Source organism: Dicentrarchus labrax, unplaced genomic scaffold (genome assembly GCF_905237075.1).
Source record: "Dicentrarchus labrax unplaced genomic scaffold, dlabrax2021, whole genome shotgun sequence".
NCBI lineage: Eukaryota > Metazoa > Chordata > Actinopteri > Moronidae > Dicentrarchus > Dicentrarchus labrax.
Window position 1 is genome coordinate 16,762,828 of NW_026136708.1, and position 24,462 is coordinate 16,787,289.

A 24,462-nucleotide genomic window follows, 5' to 3' on the forward strand; every position below is an offset into this window, starting at 1 on the left:
TTGAAGCAAGATAAATATACATTACACCAAATACCAGTGTGTTTTACAAAATGCAAAAAGTCCAGTTTGGGAAGAAATCTTGTGTCGGATTCTTCATTTAGTGTAAACAACAGCAGCGGATGTATCCCAAGGAAATCAAATCAAACAATAAACATTTTATTTTCTGCATGCTATTGTTTTGCAGCATAATGTAATGCTTCACATCCTCCTTGGAAATATGAAATGTAGCCCTTTGTGGAATTAATTTAATGTTTCTGCTCCTCTGTGTTCTCCAAAGTGTATGAATTCGTTTTTTTTTAAACCGGCATTTGCAAGGCATACCGTGTGCCAAAGAAATCGGATGAGCATAACTTAATACTTGTGTGCTTGTTGAACAGGCCAGTAGAGCTAAGGCTGCTCCCTCAGGGCAATAGAGTAATAATTATCTATTAGGTCAGACTGACATGATTCCAATCATCTTTAATGGTGATTCTCGGGTATTCATTCTTTTGAAGATTAATGTGCTATTTCAGTGAAATGAAATGCCACGAATAGCAACGAATAGCAGCATATTCACATTACATTGCTGTATAGCAGGAAGACTAACACATGAAAAGCTCATTATTTTAGCTCAGTCATTGACAGTGAATCACAAAACATGTTCTTTGCAGGTTTACACCGACCTCTCATCTCACATTGCGACATCCTTCTCACTCTTCCTCCATTTTACCTCCTTCAGTTCTCTGCCGGACTATATATAAAAGAAACACTATAAAATAAAGGAAGAACAACATATGGCTGTACAATGGTGACAGTGATAAAGCTCACTTCCCTAAGTTAATGACATCTTCTTTGCCCTCCTGCACTCCTTTTCTATCACTGCCTGCCATGGCCAGGCACTATTTATAGCTACTGTGTCTATTATTGTACAGCTCTTTCTCCACTCCTTTTAAAAAATGTGTCACTCTGTCTGTCTTTTTCTCTTCCATTTGCACTTTTCCCTCACTCTCTGTAATTGAATCGATAAACAGGCTTTAAACTTTTTTTTTTAGTTTTCAAGATTTCGTCAAACCAACTCTCTGTCCTCTGGGAGGACGAAAGCCGTGGATGGACTACTGAACCCTGCTCTTGACTCCGAGAGTGTTTTCTCAGAGCCGCTCTCACAACCTCCTTTCATCTCCCCCCACCCTCCCTCATCCATTCTCTTTTAAGTTGGATTTCTGTAAAGCTTTCTCACGATTTAGCTTTCGTAACGTGGGCTCGATTGTTTATTTTGGAAGTTGAAAGTAGTTGCTCTACTCTACAGCTGTTTTAGCTGTTTGACGTAGAAGTATTCTTTGTGAAACTTGAATATGCTACAGCATATTGCACCACCTACAACATCACCTCACTTCATACTAATGATGGATGTGTGAAAATAACCCCATTCAAATTAAATATGTCCCGGCTGACTGGTTTGTAGCCTAGATTTTTTAAATATTTTTTTTAAATGTAAATTGGATTGGAGTCAAATCTACTGAAGCATTTTTGGTGCTTGTTAAATGAAAACAGGTAAATAATGTCTGGACACCTTGAAATGCGACACGTTTATAGTGGGTCTGTTCGAACGTTGCTTCCCTTTTGTTTAGGATTCTGAACCACATTGATGGACCATCTGGAGCTTTAATTGTTTTTGTTCAGCTCAAAATAATTGACAAGTCTGAAGGGAGCCGTTTTAAGTTGACAACACCTTACTTTGCGGCGGTAATTATATTGTCTGGCTCGCACGGCATGGTGTAACAGCGTGTATTGTTTGTATTTTGTGTTGAGGCTTTTACTTTGTCAATTAATGTGCATCACAAGGTGTTATTCATATACATCCAAACGGTAACAAGATTTCTCAGGCAGGCACAGCATGAAACTCAGGAAGTTCTTCCATTAAAAAAACCAACAAAAGTAACATTTAACTATGATGCAGATATAATAATTTGATCTTGTGAGTGTAATCTAAAAATTTCCTGATGTTTTATTGCTGACTTGGTTGGCCTTCTCCTTCTGTGTCTCTGTTTGTCTGTTCTTGCATCTCTTTCTATACCACTTTAAATGCTGATTTCTTTCTTTATCCTCTTTGCTGCGATTTGTCAGCTTCCCACATTCCTGTTTTTCTTTGCTCTTCTCTCATTTGAGAATCACTGAAATCAATGGGACAAAATGGAAGAGTGAACCTTTCTGTCAAGGCTGAGTGAGGGAGTTAAAGAAGGGCACCCACCCCTGAACTCACCTCCCTATGTAACTAATTGCCTATAATTACACAGACGACTGCCACAGAATGCAAATCATATGAGATCCAATCGCCTAATCCGCACCGTTAATCAGTTTCATATCAGTATGTGACTGAGCTGTGTAAAGCTGTGAACGCAATAGCATTAATAATATGAGGCTGCAAATACTGAAGTGTTAAAAATGATAGCACTGCTTGGGCTGTAATTGCCTGCATCGTATCGATCTCTATTTGAATGTTACTTGTGTTAAGGAATCTATTGCAATTTGAGGAGGAGGAAGTGACTATTCAGAGGGTTCTCAGCTGATTTTAGTTTTCTTGTTTTGTTTTTCTTAACCCTCAGGAGGAATATTTGAATCCATTGAGAGCGGCCCCTCCGGAGCAGAGGAACTAGCCTTTAAATTTGCCTTGAACACAATCAACAGGAACCGCACCTTGCTCCCCAACACCACGCTGACCTATGACATCCAGAGAATAAACATCTTCGACAGCTTTGAGGCCTCCAGGAAAGGTGAGCTCGGTGGCATGGGAAGGTCTCCAATGCATTTAAGAAATGTATTCTTAAAGGTCCAGTGTGTTAACATTTGGAAGGATCTATTTGCAGAAATGGAATATAATATGCATAGATATTATTTCATTATTGTATAATCACCTGAAAATAAGAATTGTTGTGTTTTCGTTACCTTCGAATGAGCTAGGTCCTCTCTACAGAGGCCGCATGTTGAACCGCCATTTTTCAAAGATTGGAGACAAACACAGAAAGTCAGTTTAGACGATCATTGCGTCTGAAATTAATTCCTGTTTACTATATAGTGCACTGTGTTTGCTGTCTGTTAATTTATTTGAGTGTGAAATGTATGCACAATGCCGTATAGAGCTCTCAAGGATTAGTGGGCATGGCACAGACAGTACTTTCGATTCCCATATTGTAATGCGTAACATTTGATAGATCCAAATATTACAACAGCTCTACAGCTGTCGGTGATGGCACAGAATGGTGATGATTAATATGTGTCTGTAATCTCTATTTACTGCACACTATAGAGTAAATTATTCAGTGTTTATTTTGAAAGGAGTAGTGATTGAGGAAACGAGACAGTGATTTTGGACACAGTCACTGAAACACTCATTTCAAATACAGCCTATACTGTCAGAACATCCACAAAGGCTTGACAATATATTGTTATGATGGGCTGTTAGTTGACCCAACAGCTTACCAAGTTGAATGAAATGGAAAAACCCTTGCCAGTGTCCTTGCAGCAGATTGTTATTCACACTGAATGTACATTGTGGAGTTTTTTTGTAAATAAAGTTTCTGTTTACGTGTTAGTCACCAAAACTCAAATCATTGAGGTCTAGCAAAACTCTTGAATGCATTTCCCTTCTCATAAAACATTTACAAATCCACAACACAAAGCTGCATTTGTCTGGCACCAAACAAAAGGTTTTGTTTGCGAGGACACACATGCACACTGATTATCAGTTGATTATATATATATATATATATATATTATAGTGATAATCAAGCACCAGTTCTGGTTAGTTATTGTTTGTTTAGGGTGACATGTGTAGGGCAAAAACACCAAAAGAGCTCAACATAAAAATTCTTCCTCTGCTTCCTACCTCACCAGCATGTGATCAGCTTTCCCTCGGGGTGGCGGCCATTTTTGGCCCCTCACACAGCTCGTCAGCCAATGCGGTCCAGTCCATCTGCAATGCATTGGGAGTGCCCCACATCCAGACCAAGTGGAAGCACCAAGTGTCAGACAACAGGGACTCGTACTATGTCAGCCTGTACCCCGACTTCTCCTCCCTCAGTAGAGCCATCCTCGATCTGGTGCACTTCTTCAAATGGAGAACCGTCACGGTGGTGTACGACGACAGCACAGGTACAGGTACAGTTGGTGTCTGTCTTTATCTTCCAGTGGTGCTTTTGTTTTGCATGATGAGTGTGACATTGTATACAACCTGAAGTGTTTACACCCTAAAATGTCCAGGAAAACAAGAGGTACCAGGTGAACTACAAAAAGCAGCACTGCTGCTCAGAGTTCAGTGTGTGCTTTGTAACCTGTCAAGTTAATTCAGAAATCAATAGCTTACTGTTCTGCCTCAGTCCTGCAGGTGCTGCCCATGTCAGTCTTCCAGAAGAGTGAGCAGCAGCATAGAAAAAAAGAAAACCACATTACCCAGAATGACCCAATGTCTCTTCAGATTAATGCAATGCAGAATTGTAGTATGTGGGGGCTGACAACAGCCATTAATAACACACAGAGACACTTGATCTCTGAGGGTGGCTATCAAATGTGTCTGTGAGCCATTTCGTCTATGCTGTGACTTTGTGGAGTGGCTCGTAATATGCATTTTAAAACACGAGTCGTATTTTAGTCGGAGTGCAGTGATATTTTTATGAGGTAAAGTGTAATCGCTCCAGAGAAGATAACAATATTCAAATGCTCGTTCGCAATTTACGAGCTATTTGGCATGATGTGGTTGACAACTTAATGTAAGTAAATTAGATAGAGTTGAGAGGAGGTTTAAATTTGAGACAGGTTGCATTATGAATTCACTCCCCACTCTAGGCAAATGAACATCGTCTTAGTTGACATCCTAAATTGCACCACTAAATAGAAATTTAAACCCTTTTCTGTTCCTTTTAACAACTACCAGTAACAGTTTTACTGCTGTTTCACTTCCTCCAAATCTCTACTTTTACATCTGTTGCATCGATGTCAGTAAACAGCTAATCCTGCAGCATGCTAGCATCTGTACGTTAACCCCGGAATATATCCCAGTGACTCGTCCAACTTGTCACATAATTCAGACTCCTCTCCTTGACCTCTCGTCGCTTCCTGCCTCGGAGCTCAGTACGTTAACACCCTCATTCTCCAGCAAACTGCCCCAGTGAGATGCCAAAAGGTGACCTCTCGCCTCTCTCTCTCTCTGTCAGATAGGAGCAGCTCGAGCTTCCACTGTGGAGCATTTCTGCTGTAACACACCTGACGCCCTGAAAAGTGTGACAGCTGCATAACCGCGTTGCTTCCCCCCACCGCTCCCACCTGGTCCCAGGCTGTAATCACACAGCTTCATGCTCTAGGGCCCCGCAATGCTGATTGGAGCCTATCTGACGGCTGGCAGGAAAAACTATCAGAGGGGATAAAATATTCACGCACAGCCGTTAGAAGATCCAGGGGGAAAGTCTGAAGGCATTAGCTAGAGCCCACAAACATCTACACTGACAGTGTTTCCCAAACGATGAGCTCCCTTGACAGATTCTTTTTTCTTGCTTAACACCTCCCAAAGTGTCAGTACGAACAAAAACAAGGAGACGCAGACATGCCCTAGAGTAGGGATCTATTGGGATTACCTGGGGAAAGCTCTGGGAGGTTCGGTAGTCCTCCCTACAATGTTTCTTTTCACAACAAGACCTGCATGTTCCTATTTCACACCAATCTTTCTATAGGCTTCAGGGAGACCCAGTCCCACTCACAGTAAGACCATTAAACTGCTCACCCAGCACTTCATTTCAAAATAAAAAATAGGCTGAGCTATCTTAAAGTGGTTCCACTGGAAAAAAAAAAAAATCCTATCTCTCTCCAGTTCCCTCTCAAACTATCCTCGCTGCTCCATCCATTTTTATACCCATGACAAGTAATCATCTCTCCCATCAATCCTGCCTCTTTCATCCCTGCACTCTGAAGTTCTTTACTGAGGGAGAAACTCATTGTAATCTCATCACAGTATCTCCCGGAGAGCTTTCTACCTGAGCGTGTGGTCGAGAAATGAAAGGTGAAGATTGTAGCTCAATATGTGATGGCGGCATCAGGCTCCCTAGGGGCAAGTACAAGCTGGGCAAACAGAGGCTCTCTCATCAGAGCACATCTGAAGTGTGTGTGAGAGAGACAGGAGAGGCAGGATTGACCACGGCTTTCCATCAGTTTAAAATTGAACCTATTCCGTGTTACTGTATGGCATCATGGAAGACGAGGTGTCTCAAAATTTGGGAGGCTTCTGTGGGATTGGAAGTTTCTGTAGGCGGGTGCAGATCGAGGTTCTTTCCATTTTGTGCTTTTGGTACAAAAGAGTGCAATGTGCTGGGTTGGTGTTAAATTCTCTTGATAGGTCTGTAGCAGTCTGTTTGCTTGCCAAGCATGAGTAGGAGGATCAATAGATTCTGGATTAGGAAGGCATGCATATGAGTCTTTTTCTGCTGAGAAAACCTGAATCCAGTTGGTTTTTGTGGCCTCCTCAGAATCAGAGATACTTCAAAATGGCAGGAGATCAAACACATTATGTTGCTGCATCTTTTGAAATTCCTCTTTCATGTTATATGTATCCTCTTTGTCTGCAGGTCTCATTCGACTGCAGGAGCTGATAAAGGCACCGTCACGATATAACATTCGTTTGAAGATCCGACAGCTGCCCACAGAGACCAAGGATGCCAAGCCACTTCTGAAGGAGATGAAGAAGGCAAAGGAGTTCCATGTCATCTTTGATTGTGGACATGAGATGGCTGCCTGGATCCTAAAACAGGTATGAGCTCAGCTTAATGAGCCATGTTAGTTGATTTGAGTCACTGCAAAAACTGAACCTGGGGGACTATTGACGGCGCTCCGAAGTGATAAATGTTAAATGAGTGGATACATGAATAATTATGAAATTTATAGTAATATGAAGAAATTGTGTAAAAAAATATAAATTAAACAGTAGTCTCTGAAATTATTAAACATGATTTGAAGTGACATGAAATAAAACCTGATGTGAAATAAAAGTGTCATTGGAATAAATGCCAATATGATACGAAAACAGACTTTTGAACTAGGGTCAATATTCATATGTTGAGTTTTAATCACCTCTGCTATTGTTTCACAAATTGTTGATTCATTTATATGTTTTACACAATTTATTCATATCATAATGTATTTCATAATATCTTCTTTATTTGTTTAAAATTGAATACTTTGGTGTTCCATACTCCTCACCTTTTAAGTTCAGCATGTGAACAGCACTTAGGTTTATGAAACAGTCTGCTACATTTGTGAATACAATTAGTAATTTTAAAAAGCATTTCCAGAATTGAATTAAATTGAATTAACTGCATTCCCAAAATGTTTTTTTTCTACTCATAGAAACACCGTCTCAGTACTCAATATATATAATATGGTTCATTCATTATGTATATATACATATTTAAAATAACAAGTTTATATGTGTTCCCACTCTCACTCTTCCTTTCTTTAAGCACTGATGCAAATGATTCAAATACCGTCTTTCTGCTCTGTTCATCTTTAATCTCTCAGTAGAATATTAGATCTCTACTACTGACCTGTCATAATGGATGCTCTCCATTGTACAATAAAGGTTTTTTAATTAGAAAGTCTAATTCTGCTCATAGGCATGTTAAATTCATTTAACAGAGGCACATTATTTATGAGAATGGTGGGGGTTCGTATTGAATTGAAGTCTTCTCAGAAGCACATCGCACTGCTTCATTTCTCTATATATTTGTTTATCTACGGAAAGCAACGAGAATTATTATTTATTGATGGTGAATACTTGGTAGGCACAACAAAACACATACTGTGTGTCAGCAGCTCAATTCACTGCCTCTCCATCTGCACTACTTCCTTGTATTCGTGATGACAACTCGTTTTCTCACTGTAAAGACCAGTAATAGTGTGCTCACAGAAAATAACAAGGACATGGGAACGTTTCATGTTTTTTTTTTTCACACAGAGAGAGCTGTGAAATAAACAGAATCACATCAGTACAACATGTGTGAAAATATATTTTCTTAAAAATCCTCTTTCCAAATGTGTCATTTGAGCATTTGTAAAAGAGCTATTACTCTCCTGTTATTCTTATTTTAACATAAATGTCTCCTTCAGGGCTCGGGTGGGTCGCAGATTAGATGACACCATCTCATTCTGTGTGTAATAATAATTCAATATATGGATCACCAACCCCACCTGGCCATCCTATTCAAATTGGTCTGGTCTCTTTTAATGTGAAACTTTTTTTTCTCTCGACTGCCTTCCTGGCCAGGGATGAGATGTTAGTGTCAAAGTGACTATACACGTTCAATAAAAGCAAAATAAAAAACGGAATGAAATGAATGGAGTAAAAGGCTTGTTAAGCTATTAATGTTTGATTTTTAGTTACTGTTCTTTTCTCCCTGTAGGCCCTGGCCATGGGTATGATGACAGAGTACTACCATTATATTTTTACTACCCTGGTGAGTATGCTGGTGCTTGTGTTTTTAATTTGATAAATGCAATTACATTAAATTTTTTGCTATCAACTTGTGTGTGCTTTGAATGGTTTTCATTTTCTGGGCTTATTACAGTGCAAACATTCACCTGTTTTTGCTTGTTGCAAAGCAAAAATACATCTGACTGCGTGTCTGATAGCAGTTTTTATTCTCTGAGAATAAAATTGAATATGACTCAACTGGGAACCAGATGAGGAAAAACATGCTATTATTTTCAGTTTGTGTGAAAGCTTGTGTGAACCTGAGCAACAATCTGAATTTGTGCTGATGGAAATAGATGGCCATGAAAGCTGACTCATTGTCAGGTAGTTGATTATAAATATATTCATTGCATTTTAAAGTATCAGTTATGAAACTTTGGTTTATTTTCCAAATTCCGCACCAACCCTTTCACCCCGCCTGGCTGTCCACAACCCTGAGTGTAGGAAACAAAAGCAGTTGGATGTATTTTACTCTGACTCTGGCAGCGATTGAAGTTCTGCAAAGTTCTTTGATCTAGCCACTACAAAGATTACTTGCTACGCTCCAGATGAACAGCAGCACATCTTCCCTGAGCCCAGAGAACAGAAGACTGAGAGCTCAGATAACAGCCCTGAGCAAATGAGACTGTCACCCATTTGGTCCATTATAGCCCTGACAAACAAATGGCATGCTGTGAAAGGCTGAGGGAAAGGTCAGAGAAAACTGACCTGAAAAAAACATTTTACAGTGCACAGGACATGTAAGTATCCCTTGCGTATCCACATAAGAACCTGGCTAGATGAAAGGGGAGTGAGTGACAGCAGGTATGTCATTGGGAAAGGAAAGAGAATAGTGATTATAGGCCTGTTTCAGTGGCATGCTGCTGCTTGTCGGGGTGGAAACATGCCTACTTTAACATCAGCCAGAGTTTGGCAGGTTGGAAGCCACTGTGCTGGCCAAAGCTGCTGTATACTGGTACTAAGCCATCCATGCTGATTTCGGAATAGGACAGCAAACATTGACCGTGGCACCCCCATTCTGCGTCCATCACCTGCTGTTGCTCTGTCAACTGTGTTGTTGCATCCCAGAGACATCTGCCTGGTGAGATGCCAGACATGCTGTACGCAGGACAATTGGGTTGTCCTTTCACTTCCACATGATAGATGGCAGTCCACCAAAAGCGTGCCTGTAACCTTGAAAGACTTGCCTTAATCAAGGCTACTGCCTCAGCATGAGATAGAATAACTCTCTAACTCGCTCTCACTTCTTTTACTCACCTGACTACTCTTAATTATTAAAGACAGAGAAAAGATGCACAGTATAGAGGTGTACAAGCAAAGATGAAAGAAAAAAAATATTTCTGCAGGTCAAACAAATCTAAATTTTCCTCTTTATGTATCCAGGACCTTTTTGCCCTCGACATGGAACCGTATCGTTATAGTGGAGTCAACATGACGGGGTTCCGCATTCTCAACACAGAAAATTCTCAGGTGTCGTCAATCATCGAGAAGTGGTCAATGGAGCGGCTACAAGCCCCACCCAAACCGGACTCGGGCCTGCTGGATGGATTCATGACGGTAGGCATAAACCTTTTTATGCTATTTACGTAATGCACACGTTATGCTGTGTACGCAAAAACAGGCTTATACTTCATCCCTGTGTGTCCAAATGACGAGATGAATTGGAAGCCATATGTAATGTAATGGCACATTTCAGGGCTTTATGCTGCAGGCACTTGTGTTCATATAGAATGATCTTTATGAAGCTATAGGTGACTGTAGATTGAAAAAAAAAAAAAAAATCAATGTTTTGAAATGTGCACTATTTTTAGAGGAGAATTAATAAACCAGTTGTCAATCTCAAGTTCCATGGTGCAGGGCTCCTGGGGGTGGGCACAGAACGCCCTCTGTGTGGAGCCTTTGGGTTGGTGCTCCTGGGTCTAAATACTCAGTAATGAGGCGGTGTGAATGGTAATAGCCGTTTATCTGCCCTCCTGCCTCTCACAACTCTCCTCTGGGAGCGTGGCCAAAATATGACAATCTGTCAGTGCTCATGCAGAGAGGGGGAACAAATTGGATGGAAATTATGGCCTTGGTTTTTTAGGATGGCTTCCAAAAAAGCAAGGGATAAGGTGATTTGAAAGTGAAAAAGGGAATGGAGCTCGTCATGGACATTCAAGGTCCCTCTCTGGGTCTGTTGTTGTAAACAGTCAATTTACTCCACCTCCCTCACAACACCTCCCTTGCAGACAAACACCTTTTTTTCCCCTTCTTTCAGCCAGCCTTTATTCTTCTCGACAGATTTAAGATCTGGTATCAGGAATCGGTGTAATGAAAGAGGACTCGTTACATAAAAGACTAAAGGACACACTGCATGGTGCCTATTCATATATTTTTCACAGCCTTAATTTGCGTTTACATGTGATGAGAAACGCGACAAATAAGCAGTTATAGAAATCAATGAGTTTTTTATTTACTTTCCTGAATAAAGCCATGTAAACATATCATAGTTTACTAGCATAGCTTATTATAATGTTTTGCCAGAAACATACAATACTCACTGCTGTAAATATAGAAATATCATATTTAATTTCCCTCAAACAACAGTTTGTGCATCTTTTTCCCCAAGCAAAGCAGTTGTATATTCGAAAAGATTAATGCAACGTACAAAGAGGTTAAATCACTTGAATTCTTTTCCCTCCACCGGAAATTAATGGATATTAGTGGAGAATGTTGAATTGATTAATTACATTGCATGAATCACTTTGTCAGATCCTATAGTACGTATTGACATATCTCACTGGACTAGAACCACCGTTAAATAATAAATATTATAATACGTCCAGAGGCTCATGCAAGCTTGATAAAGTACTTCATTAGAGTGCTCTATTTATAAATCCTGGGTCTAATGTATTTTATTCTTTAGAGTGTTCAACCCTAAGAGTAATCTTTATAATGAGTGAATGAAGAAATAGCAGAATGAATATAAAAACATTGTCATTTTAATGGTGTAATAAAGGCATTATGGAGAGCATTATTTTAAATAAATAACCTCTACCTACATTATACATGTATGGGTTAAAATAACATTTCTCTACATCTCAAATGTGGTAAATTAATTTATAGATTTGTCTGACATTTCTGTTACAGTGCTCTGGGCTGAGAAGCCACCTTGAAGGGTGTCATTAAATTAAAGCAAGGGAGGCTGTGGCAACCGGCGTTTGACCTTCCACCCCGACCCTCGCTGCAGGCTTTTATTTCCTCTCTCTCTCATACCGTCCTCTCATTCTCTGCAACACAGAAGCCTTGCTGGGCTCCGGGCATGTTTATACTCTGTGACCAGGCAACAGTTGTGTAGCAATGGTTACCAGGACAACGCTGTCCGTGTCACCTTGTGATTTCATGAAGGATTGATTGACTGAGATGGAAGGAGGAGGAGGATGAGGGTGAGGGGGATGGGGAAGGTGAGATGGTGGCAGCAGGAGGGAAGCTGATGAGGAAGAAGAGAATGGGCAGGAAAGATGGGGGTGGGAGTGTTACGAGCATTAAGAGGTGCATGCAATGTTTTCTCACGCCACTAGGCTCGCATTAATGCAGGGTAGTGTATAATCACAGTGACACTCTGTGCCTTGGGTGAGGCTGAGTGTTGTCTCAGGGAAGGATGCATAATGAGAAGTCCCTCCTTGGCCCAGGCAGGCTCACAGGCACAAACACACTCGGCCCCTGCCTCTTACCTCTGTTTGTCAGAGGTATCTCTGACAGGGAGGGATGAATAATAAGAGGAGAGATGCTAATTAGTCCAGTTCATTTGTGTGTGGACGTGCAAGTGTGGGTGATCTAGCTTGTCTATTTGTGTTGAGTCTTTAAACCATATCCCTAGAGTAATTTAAAGCTCAAATTGTTATAACCCTCCACAACCGATAGATAGATAGATAGATAGATAGATAGATAGATAGATAGATAGATAGATAGATAGATAGATAGATAGATAGATAGATAGATAGATAGATAGATAGATAGATATTTCATGTATAATCTGATTATTATTTTGTCCCGTCTGTGTATAATTATTGCTTGCAGCTAATGAGATATTTGGTTTTAATGCTCCGTTGTAATTTGAATTCTTTTAAATCCCCATTCGCAGAGCTAAGTATATACTTGGTTTTAATTGAGGCACAAAAAAAACAGTTTCCCAGTTGTACGCCTCACTGAGGCTTTAGGGCCAGATATTTTCTACATCTGCATCATTTCATTTATGTCTACATTTCAGTGAGCTATAATTACCACAACAGAGGGCTGGATGTTCTCCAGTGTCATCAACGCAATTGAAAATTCTGGTGTAATAGCTCCATAATAATGACTCTCTTATTAATAGAAAGCAGTTGTTTGGGTAATATGTATGACATGATGGGGCTAGTTCACATGAGACACAGTAAAAAGCATGTTAGTCTAACACAGGCTAAATACACTGGAAACACAACAAACGCTTTAAGATACTTAAGATCCTTCTAAACCAGTGAGGAAAATCCAATGTGAGCAAATGTGACTAATCAGCAGCTATTGCTGAGGTATCCTTGAGCAAGACACTTAACTTCAAATCAGCACAAGAACATGCATGCTCAGCAAACTTTCCCAGGATACTGTAAATAATTGCTAATGACAATAATTTCATAAAACAACAACGCAGCATTTGTCCCTAACACAGAACAATAAATTGCCTTTTCCCTCCCCCACTAGTTTTGGTTAGACACAGACATACAAATACTAATACTATACTATATCATTATAATATATGTAATGCTGTTAATGGTCTGCATTTTCAGGTATTCAACTTATTGGCATTGTGTAACTGCCTCCCTATATACTCATTAATGGCAGTCTGCCTTTCCCCCATGAGATACAAATTGCATAACAGGAAAAGATGCATGAATGCACCAGGTCCTATTTCACCAAATTTGCAACATGCAAGCTGTGATTTGCAGCACAAGATCATTTACAATCCTGTTAACTGGGACACATTTCACTAACAAAAACAAACTCTGTACCTGCGACCCCTGCAACTGCCCCCTGGATGTGATTCTTGAGACAAAATCCAGAGCATTGGTGCATTTTACTTTGGGTAAAAAACAATGTCAATATCATTCAATGACACAATGAATCTTCTCAGCCACAGTGTGTTTGGTAGTAGCACTGTGAACACATAAATGGATTGCTCGCCACTGAAGGTGTGTTTACTGTCCCCATCGGTCGTCATATTTAATTTTGAACTGAACACTGGGACCTGTATCATTAAATCACATTTGCCGTAACCACCAGATCAGCAAAGACTGAAATTATAACAGGTTTAATCTAATGATGGACATTTAGTGGTGGATGATTTGCTAATATGAGGATTAAAAATTGTAGTTCTTAATAAGAACTTCAGTATCAGTTGAGTATGCTTTTCACTTCTCAAATTAGGAATACTGTGTACAGAGGAAGGGAAACAGGGAGGGAGCAGTGTTGCAGAGAAATGTACAGGGGGATGGAAAGACTGGGAGAGAGGGGAAAAAACAGACATCTTGCTGCATTAACAAGAACTACTGGGAATAGAGTAGAAGCCACCCACACAGTAACAGAAAAGAAAAGAGGAACCTGCTAGGTGCCAACTACGCTCTGGTTAGAAGGTGTTTTACCATGCATGTTTACAGTACATACAAGTGTGTGTTTGTGCTGTACTGTATGTAACTGTGAAGCACGCTGAGCACATGAGACGTGAGATGTCTGATTCAGTTCCCAACATTTTGTGGCTTCTCCAAAGGGGAGGACTTGGCTCAGGTTTGGCCTCTACGGCAGGTTTGTTTGTTGTTGGGTAGCACATAGCTGCCTGGAATCTGACAATGGGAAGAAATACCAACACATGAATCCTTCTCCCAGTGAGCTTCATTCATACAACATTGCAACCAAATGAGGGTCCTCATTGTCGGTGTTGAGCCAAGTTTGGTGTTCCCCAGTCAATATTATATTGAATAGAGGGAATGTACTGTAATTGTGGCTGATATGAATCACTGCACAAATAAACATCACTGAAAAATTAGATTCATTATTTGGAGATTCATTTTATTTGTTCAAAGCTGACTTCGTGGCTTAAATAAGCTGTACAGTACAATGGAAGTACTTACATTAAAGATAGACAGATAGACAGATAGATATCAGGCTCCATAGGTGTATTGCAAACTACTCTGGTGCTTTGATGACACACCTTTTTTTGCAGCAATGTAGAAGAGCATGATGCTTAGATGTTGTATTTGATATAGGACGGACACAGCTAACAGACTTCACACAGGTTCACAGGTTGGTTGCGTCCATTACAGCAATGTGATCTCCCTCCCTCTGATCCCAGTTGGCAGAGGAGAGAGCCTTTTAAAGACAGCAACTGTGGAGAGCAGACACTCGATGCCCTGTGCCGGGCACCACCAGCTGGGCTTGGCACAGCATCAACATTATTAGCACCAGTGCTCCCTTGCTCCATAGAAGCCTTTTGTGAGTGAAAACAGGCAGTGGGAGAGAGATGAGGAGGGGGAATTTAAAAAAGAGAATTGTATCATCTTTTTTCCCCTTGATGTTGTTCTCTCTAACACATTTTACTTTAATGTCTCATTTTTATTTATTCTATTTACATGTTAATAAACCAAAAAAGGAAAAAGAGAATTCAGTAAAACAGATTCCCTAACGATATGCTCATACAGTAACACCTCCACACACACATGCACACTAGACATTCCTTGACAGTGATGCAAGCAGACGCTTGCTGATGTTATACAGGACAATAAAAGCCTGTGCAATCAGGGACTACAACCATCATCAGATCACTATCATACAATCCACCCCTGGGGGCCGGTGCAGGCAGTGGGAGCCGTGTGTGTCATGGTCACACTTGTCCTCGGGGATATGGGCTAGCCTTGGGATCTCTCAAGTTATCATCCTTTGAGAGCCCACCCCACCCATCTGCACACACACACACATATATATAAGCCTATACATATACTATACAGTATGAACATAGTATGAACATACAGTGTAATCATTTAGGTGGAAACATACATGCACAAGAATACAATACAGTACATATTGTACGCAGACATAGACAGAGGTGTACAGTCTATTGGAGTAGACACAGAAGCAGATATGCAATCATGCATTAGCAGTGGCGGAAATGAATTAAAGGTCCAGGGTCTAGGACTTAGTGGCATTTAACTCTTTAGAAGGCACCCAGCGGTGTCTGTAGATTTAACATATTCAGTATTTACAATATAAATATTTCCATTTTAGGCTACTTTATATGGTACCTGTACTACACCACATTTCAGATGGAAATGTTTACTCTACTACAGTTATTTGATAGTTTAAGTTAGTGGTTCTTAGATAAGATAAAAACCTATAATGATAAATTAAAAGATGACACACGTGTTATATAGCATATTTAACTATTCAACATAGTTCAAATTAGCTATGCCTCAACCAGCTACAACATTAAAATGCCACTTACATGTTGATGTAAAATCTGATCGTAGTCATTCTACATAATGAGTATTGACACTACCACATTGTACTAATAGTACTTGAATGCAGGGCCCTCACTCGTAATGAAGTATTCTTACGTTGTGGTACTACTCTTACTTATGTAAAGGATCTCCATATGTCTACTACTGTACACTTCCTACATGTACATGTATGTGTTAGACATGCACACCAAAACATGAGAAATACAACTGTAGGGAAATATAAGAAAACATGTCTTCTGTGTGTACATATGGAAAACAAATAGGAACACATGCTGGCATTATGACTTCAGCAAATAACATAAGATGTTGATAGTACCCATTTTTTTAATTAATAGCATCAGCCTATCCAGGTATTCTAGAGAGACCCCTGCAAAAGGCCCACTGTTTAGCAGCAACCCAGATGTAATTAACACTGCCTGTGTTGTTTACTCAATGAATCAAGTGTGGACTCCATACTGCCTGCATCCTCTCTCTCTCTCTCTTTCTCTCTCTGGCTGCACTGTCCACCAGATGGTGGCCAAATGTGCAGGACTGTTTAGCTCTCCAACAAAACCTCCTCTCCTCCTCTGCCGATGAAGCCTAGTTTTTAAGCGGTCTACCATTAAATCACAACCCATGTCTTGGCTTGTTTTCAAGTGGTTTGAATCGTAAAAGCTTTGTTACTCTGGAAATATTTATAAAGTGTAGTTGATGAACTAAGGGGAGGGGAAAAACCCTGTGGAGTGAGCACCTACTAACCTCTTTAGCTAAACCTAGCTGGAGGTTGATTAAATATGAGGAAAGGCCATCATGTTAAACAGCCACTTAATCAGATGTAGGTTAGGCAGCATGGTGCTAATTAGGGTGGACTCTGAAGTGGACAGTGCTGCCAACAGCATGCTGTTGCCTGAAGGGTCTGGTGGGACACCACTGCTCAGAGCACTCACAACCTCTTTTGTCAGATTTAATAAAATAGTTAGGCACGTATCATGTTTGATGTGTCTTATGTGCAGTTCCTTACAATAACAATGTATGACATTTTTATGCTAGCAGCATGGCTCTAGGGATGGCAATGTATGTCTGTCAGTCCACCAGTTTGTTGGATGGTTTGCCATGAAATTATCTGAACATATTCAGCGTTGCCAGAGGATCCTGACTTGCGTGATCCTCTGACTTCTCCTCTAGTGCCACCACGATTCTTTATTATCCTTTCCAGAAAATGTCTATACATAACTTCACATAAATACATAAATACATGACATAACCATAAGAAAGGCTTCCAATACACACACTCATTCCATTCGCATAATATAATATTTACACATGACAGCTACAGAGGTGTATTGCTGAGAAATGCAATGGCAGAAGGGATAAAACTCCTGCCATAACTCGCTAGTTTCCAAGCCAGGGATCGGTATTTGCGACTGTATGGAAGCATTGTGAAGAATGGGTTGAGGGGATGCCAGGTTGACTTATGGTTTTATGGGTTCATTGCAGACATTCATGTCCCCTTCAGGAGGAATTGTAATGATTTTGATGACCCGTTTATTTTTCACATTTGGAATTTGTTTTGTTACCAAATACCTCCAAAACCTACAACATTCCCATCAACCTCTACTACAGCTGTACTGAACAAACAGTTGGCATGAGCAGTCTGTGCATGCTTGAACTGCTTTTCCCATTTAGTTTTCAATGTTTGATAACTCTCTGTACCCTTCTAACTGTTATCCAAGTACAAATATACTGATTATTGACATTACCCATGAGTTATTCTTGAAACAAGTATTGATAAAATATGGGTACTTTAATAACATTACATCAATACGGAATGAATGATGAACAGATGTACATCAAACAGTTCTGCTTACTCTCTCACCACTCCCACAGGACCCTTTCTTTTAAACCCAAAAACTCTGCAGTATAGTCCTTTATCCCCATTTAAAGTGTACTTAAATCTACAAAAAAAAACATGAATGTGCTTTCACATAAATCCAGCAGCATCAATGGATCTGTTACCCAGGGGTCCTTGTCGGAAGAAGCCAGTTCTACTTCCCTGTGACAAAAACCTCATTTTCAAAAAATGCAGCGACTCTGCTCTGTTGCCTCAGCATGTGGAAATGCAATGTGAGAAAGGGATTAAACCTCCAACGCACAAAAGAAAAAGAGGGAAAATGACAGTGACGGCACTGGCAAAGCCCCCCATATACCCACACTCACGCGCAGCTCAGTTAAATACTGTAGAGAGCAACCAGTGAAGGAAGAGGGATGACATTGGAAGAAAGACAAAAGGGATGCAAGGGAGGAAGAGATAGAAGTGAAGGGAGGAGGCACTGTGGAGGGACTCAGGCAGAACATAGGCGGTCAGAAAGAAGGGATGAAGAGAGACAGAGTGGAAAAGTTAGGGACAAGGAGAAAGATGGCAGTTCACTGAGCTGCAGTCACCCGGGGGGCCTTTTTTTCCCCACCAAAATGATCCGACACTGCCTGCTCTGCCTTGTCTGAAAGGAGGCCTGAAACAGCCATAATATGCCCCATAAATCACATGTCACATTTCTGTGTTTTTCAACTGTTGTCTTTTCATTTTTGTACTGCAAGTGAAATGTATTCTCAAGACACTGACTCAGTTTTACCGCCCAGGGTCTCAAACACCAGAAATGCATGATTTTATAGTACTAAAACGGGCAAAAACACAACAACATTGAGACATCCAAAAAATCTGTAAACTATATGCTACTTGGACTTTAAAGGAATATTTAAACATTTTGGGAGATATTTACTAAGAGCTAAATGAGAAGATTGATACCACACTCATCTAACGCTTGATAAGAAAGCAAACAAGTGTCTGTAAATCAGTGTGTTTGCCCAAATTCTCACTGTAATTGATATAATAGAAAGTGTTGTGAGTGAGTCCATTTTTGTATGTGCGGCTAGCTCACCAACTAGCTGCTCTATTACAGTATGTACAGACATTTCCCATCAGCGTCCATACTCCACATGTGAATTTAATCTTGGCAGATAAGACAAATACATAAAACAGTAGCTCATTCAGAACAAGTGAGATTGGGTATCTTGATTAAAGTAGAAATTCTAAACCATGGTGTATTGTTTACAGAAAACTCTATTGAGGATTTAATTGCTAGAAATCACAAAGTTTAGAAATGCTGTAATTTATCTGACAGCAGAAATTGTGACTCGAATAATCTCGCACCAACTGTGTAGTGAAGCAGCACAAATACATATAAACTATGGAATGAAATGAATAATTACCTCGTTCTTCTATCAAATCATCAAACCCCATGGGTCTGTCTGTGATCTGAGGGCAGAGTCAAGAAAACAATGAGCTTCTCTCTCTCCCGCTGACACTGTGACTCCGATGCTGATGGCAATGCTGTGTGTGTGTGTGTGTGTGTGTGTGTGTGTGTGTGTGTGTGTGTGTGTGTGTGTGTGTGTGTGTGTGTGTGTGTGTGTGTGTGTGTGTGTGTGTGTGTGTGTTGCTCTGTGCCTGGCAGCTGCAGCCAAGCGATGCATGGTGAATAACAGGTCAGCACTAATCTCATTAGGGCTAATCAGATGTATATGATATGTATAAACAGTGGAGTTCCACTATACACAAGCAGCCGCAGTACACGTCCATCCCCAGACGGGTAGTGTGTGTGTGTGTGTGTGTGTGTGTGTGTGTGTGTGTGTGTGTGTGTGTATGTGTGTGTGTGTGTGTGTTTTTGCTTTTAGAGGAATTCTGGGAAGAAGATGAGTGATTGAGAGGAGGTGAGCAGAGAAAGAGAGACATCGTTTTTCAGGGTGCAACATTATCAGAGGAATTATGGAATTATGCACAAGTGGAGAGCCGGTGTGAATACTGATGCAGTGAAAAGGAATATATTTATGTAAACACACACACATAGACATACACACGGCAGGTAGCTCAGTAGAATTTGTTCACCTTTTCTAAATGAGGAAACCGCATGCGACTACAACAAATGAGGCATGCCTCTGGGAAGCTTGAAAGTTGAGGTTTGTCACTATGTCTGATTGTGTTCCTGTTTTTATGTGTTTGGTGTACGCACGTCTTGCTAATTGGTTCCTGCCTGTGTGTTAATATTTGCATGTTCCTCACGTATCATGTTTGCGAAAGTGGAGACAGCGCTGGGAAGAAAAGATATAAGGTGAAGCGAAACGTGAGTCACTAAATGAAGGAAAAGAGTATCTGGACTGGTATTTTTATTGAAGCAGAAAGGGGATTGTGTGATGGTTATGTGGGTGTTTGAATGAGAGAGAGACGAGGCAACGTAGGTTTTGGGCATTTTGTTTGAAACCCTTTACCCTCTGTGTCTGAATGCCGCAGGGGTTCGAGATTGGTTTCACTTAAAGCACTTAAAACAACCCGAGGGATTCATGCTTGGCTCTGAAATAAATATCAAGATCGCTCTTGGATTGTTTTTAAATTGAATGCAATCTGCCAGAGCTGTGAGCCATCATGTCACGTTTTTCTACCTCCTTGATCTCTCTGTCTTCCACTTGATGCCAGCCTCTTTTTGTTTCCATCACAAAGGGATTTTCAGGAATTGTTCTGCTCCAAAGGCAAGTATGAAAAAGATCTTTGCCATATAAATCATTTGAGCCAGACAATATTTGATATATCACGGCAATCCAAAATTTAAAAGATGGAGATGGAAATATTTCCAGGAATGGTTGTTATGTCAGAGGAGAAGCTAACAGAGTGACATAAATCATTCAAACAAAGAGGCTGATGGGGGATTCAGTGAAGTAGTTTGTCCTCAGAGTGCAAACACAGCAACAACTGTATTTATACTGTAAAGCATCTAATAAACTCCTGTTCTCAAATAAACTGAGATATCTTGTAGCCAAATCGATCTTTATGTTACTATAAACAAGTTCTCGCCTCTATTGTTGCCCAGATAAAAACTCTTTGCACTGCTGCTGATGAGGCATGTATATATTGTCACTGTATCACTCTATGAAATCATCATTGTAGCATGTTACAAGTGTTTTAAACAGGATACTGCGAACATAGGATTCATCATAAAGTAGTCTCTGTCATTTATAAAATTCTCAAATCATCAGCCTTCAGTCACACATTAAGGGTGTGCTAAAATTGTTCCCACTTATCTTCATGAGGGTTCAGGCTGTGCCAGCCGGATCTTATACCCAGGCATAATTCAGTATGAAAAGTAGAACTTTAATGCTGTATCTGTTTTTAGTGAACAAGTTGTTCGATATTTTTCCGAGAAGTGCTTTCACAGAATACATTTATATGTATAAAGATTTTTTGGAGATGCCGTACATGCCACAGTTTGACCTAAATGAATAAAGGATTAGTGGGTGGAAGAAAAGGAATGTGATATTGACTGATTATGGAAGGAAAAAGTCAAGGTTGGTGGAGGAAAGTTAAAAGGTCAAAAGCAAAACTTGAGTGAAAAAAAGATAAGTAAAAAGCAGCACATAGTTTATTTGAATTGCATGAATCCCATCATGTCAAAGTGAATTTGTTGAATAAATGAATCCAAAATGGCATCATGTATATTTGAAGTGGAACGTTTGAAAATACATCTGCAAAACAAATAGAATAAAGCTGGATCAAATCCAACTGCGTGTAGTTACAGTAGCACAATAATTGGATGATAGGATGTGATGAACTTTCCTTTCAGTGGAGAAAATAGTTTTTGGATATTGACTGTGTGTAGAACTCCTCCCAACTTTTTAAGAAATAGATTAGCAGTATGACAGACTCTTTTCCTAATCAGCATTTGCCATGAACACCACACCACTAGCGCGCACACACACACACACACACACACGCACACACACACACACACACACACTGCCTTCACTGGGAGAGCAGATATGGCACTAGCTGTTCCCTTTCTCAGCGAAGCAGTGGGGATGAAAGAGTGCAGAGATGGGTTTCCCATCCTCTGATCTGCTGCTGCCTTTGACATCACCAACTCCAAAAGCTCAGGAGAACTGGGCGACAATCTGCCCACCACCGACAACCACACATAAACCCCCCCCTCCTCTCTATCTTGAATTTTCTCTTTTCTTGCTGTTGGAAGTTAGATTTATTTCTGTAATTGACCTGCCACCATAAATATGAGTTGGAGAAATTGTACATGTAGCATTATTTTTTTTTTCCCCCTCCCAGACTCTCCCCGCTTTTACTCCCACATGGATTGCATAAATGCTCCACTGCACCTATAGAGACAACATAGGGCGCTGATAGAAGCTAAAGAGCAGCTCAGTGGTCTCCTGCTGTGCGCCTAGCTACACTGAAGCTCCCACTCATTCTCCCCGACCGCCCGGCGCATCCACAAAGACCCTATAGCTGCAGATACTTTGTGGTCATTTTTCATACTCCTGTGCAGGTCGGTCACCCAGGACTTGTCAAATAAGATCACCACAGTGTATTTCAGCCTGTATGGGAGCATGGAAAGAGGAGCTGAGCTGAGCTGTAATGTGTTGACCTGGGTAAAAGTGGAGCATCTGACACTGTGGGGACAGACAGCATGAAAGGAATTAACGTGTGCCAGGCAGCACAGTTAAGATAAATCTCAGCCTGTCAGTGTGAGACATTGCAGCTCAAGCATTTACTCCCTTTGATGACTTATTACTGGGGTTGTATGGATGGCTGTCATGTGTGCTTTGCAATGCAGTATGTATCCCTTAGCATGTTGCACGCAGTCAGAGTTGTCCCATCTGCACTGGCTCCTGTTTTGTGTTCCCTCTTTCTAGAGAACAGGCACACCCATCAGGAACCATTAGTCTTCACAGTGACAGGCCGGCCTTCCACTGAGAGACTCTCCCTGGCGGAGCTTTCTCATTGCCTCAGACAGTGGTCGGGTATTTTTACTAACAGGCTGAGACACTGTGCCATTTGTGCAGGGCATTTACTGCTGGCATTACTCCTAATTTATGTTCTCTTGTCCTGACTAAAGAGTAAAGCAAGTCACCCGGGACTTCACACAGTTTCTTATGTTCCTCAGCGGGTGAACAAATGGGCCGATTAAAAGGTCATGTGGACAGATGTATTGGCAGGTGTTATAAAAATGTCTAATGATATTACCTTCCTGCTTGCAGACGGATGCAGCGCTGATGTACGACGCCGTGCACGTGGTGGCGGTGGCGGTGCAGCAATCGCAGCAGATCACCGTCAGCTCTCTGCAGTGTAATCGCCACAAGCCGTGGCGCTTCGGGGGGCGTTTCATCGGCCTCATCAAAGAGGTACAAGGCCATAAGTGCTATCAGTGTGCACCCTGTCTTGACCTCTGACCTATGGATCTGCTGAACACTGTAGTCTGGGCATGTCATACGGTATTGATCAGTGCAATCACACGTTTGTAAGCATTTCCTTTGTACTTCCTTAACTTACCTGCACATTTTGCATCATTGTCTTTCTCTTGTGATCATCATGATACAACCCACATTAACATCCTAAACAACTCTATTGCTTAATCTTAGCACTCTCAGTAATCTTCATGATACTGTAATCTAAATAACCACTGCATTATCCACAGTAACTACATGTTATTTTGTAATGTTTCATTCCCTTTCTCCCACTTTTTCCTCCGTGCATATCTTCACCCGTGTTTATATCAAAGCCTCTGTGTGTCTCCTTAACTCTAGTCAGGGTCAGCCATTTGCTTTGTTCTACAAAGCACTTTCATTCTGTGGATGGTATCATTGCAGGTAATTTTCAGAATGAGCCATTGTAGTCGCTGGCGCTTCCTCCCCCTCCTGTGTCTGCTATCGCTCTCCATGCCCGTCTGTTCCTCCAATGGCTTTGAAGTGAAACTTCAAGCACAATGAACCACATGCATAATGAACTCTTACCTGTCAAACCTGCTTCTATTCTCGCTGCTTTATTGTTTCTTGTTATGTTGTTGAGATAGACAGTGAGGGGAGAGACATACAGAATATATAATTGGGACAGAAAAGGTTTTATGGTTAGCGGTTGGACTCATATTGTTGAGAAAGACGATACCTTAAGGTTAATGGAATGACTGTGCTAAACTGAGGATTTTTAGTTTATTATGGCTCTGGCTTCTGTCTGTAGGCTCACTGGGATGGATTGACAGGACGTGTTCTCTTCAATAAGACCAATGGACTGAGGACCGATTTCGACCTGGACGTCATCAGTCTGAAGGAGGAGGGGCTAGAAAAGGTCTGTTAAACAGTGTAGCTGAGGTTTTGTGGCTTCTGAATCTTGAAGAAGTATGTCTGGATGCTTTAAAGCATTATTTTTCCTATCTGTAGACAAGCTGAGGTGATATAAACTTGACACTGAATTGCTTCAACAGATTGGAACATGGGATCCTCCCAGCGGTCTGAATATGACAGAGACTCACAAAAGCAAGACATCCAACATCACAGACTCTCTGGCTAACAAATCGCTACGTGTTTCCACCATACTGGTAGACCCAGCCAAATGAAAACACGCACACAGTCAACAAATACACA

The 24,462-nt window shown here is 40.8% G+C and overlaps 1 protein-coding gene across 3 annotated transcripts in view; it reads left to right on the top strand.

Moving 5' to 3' along the window:
• The window catches only part of LOC127368724 (glutamate receptor ionotropic, kainate 2-like), a 56,329-nt gene that overhangs the window by 14,891 nt on the left and 16,976 nt on the right, over positions 1-24,462 (top strand). For 2 of the 3 annotated variants that reach the window (XM_051409831.1, XM_051409830.1), the window contains exons 2-9: positions 2,583-2,750; positions 3,871-4,134; positions 6,588-6,769; positions 8,418-8,471; positions 9,872-10,045; positions 23,083-23,226; positions 24,059-24,166; positions 24,303-24,416. In XM_051409831.1, the coding sequence (XP_051265791.1) occupies positions 2,583-2,750; positions 3,871-4,134; positions 6,588-6,769; positions 8,418-8,471; positions 9,872-10,045; positions 23,083-23,226; positions 24,059-24,166; positions 24,303-24,416 (1,208 nt within the window). The remainder of the gene's footprint in view (positions 1-2,582; positions 2,751-3,870; positions 4,135-6,587; positions 6,770-8,417; positions 8,472-9,871; positions 10,046-23,082; positions 23,227-24,058; positions 24,167-24,302; positions 24,417-24,462) is intronic. The other variant, XM_051409829.1, reaches the window with a different exon arrangement.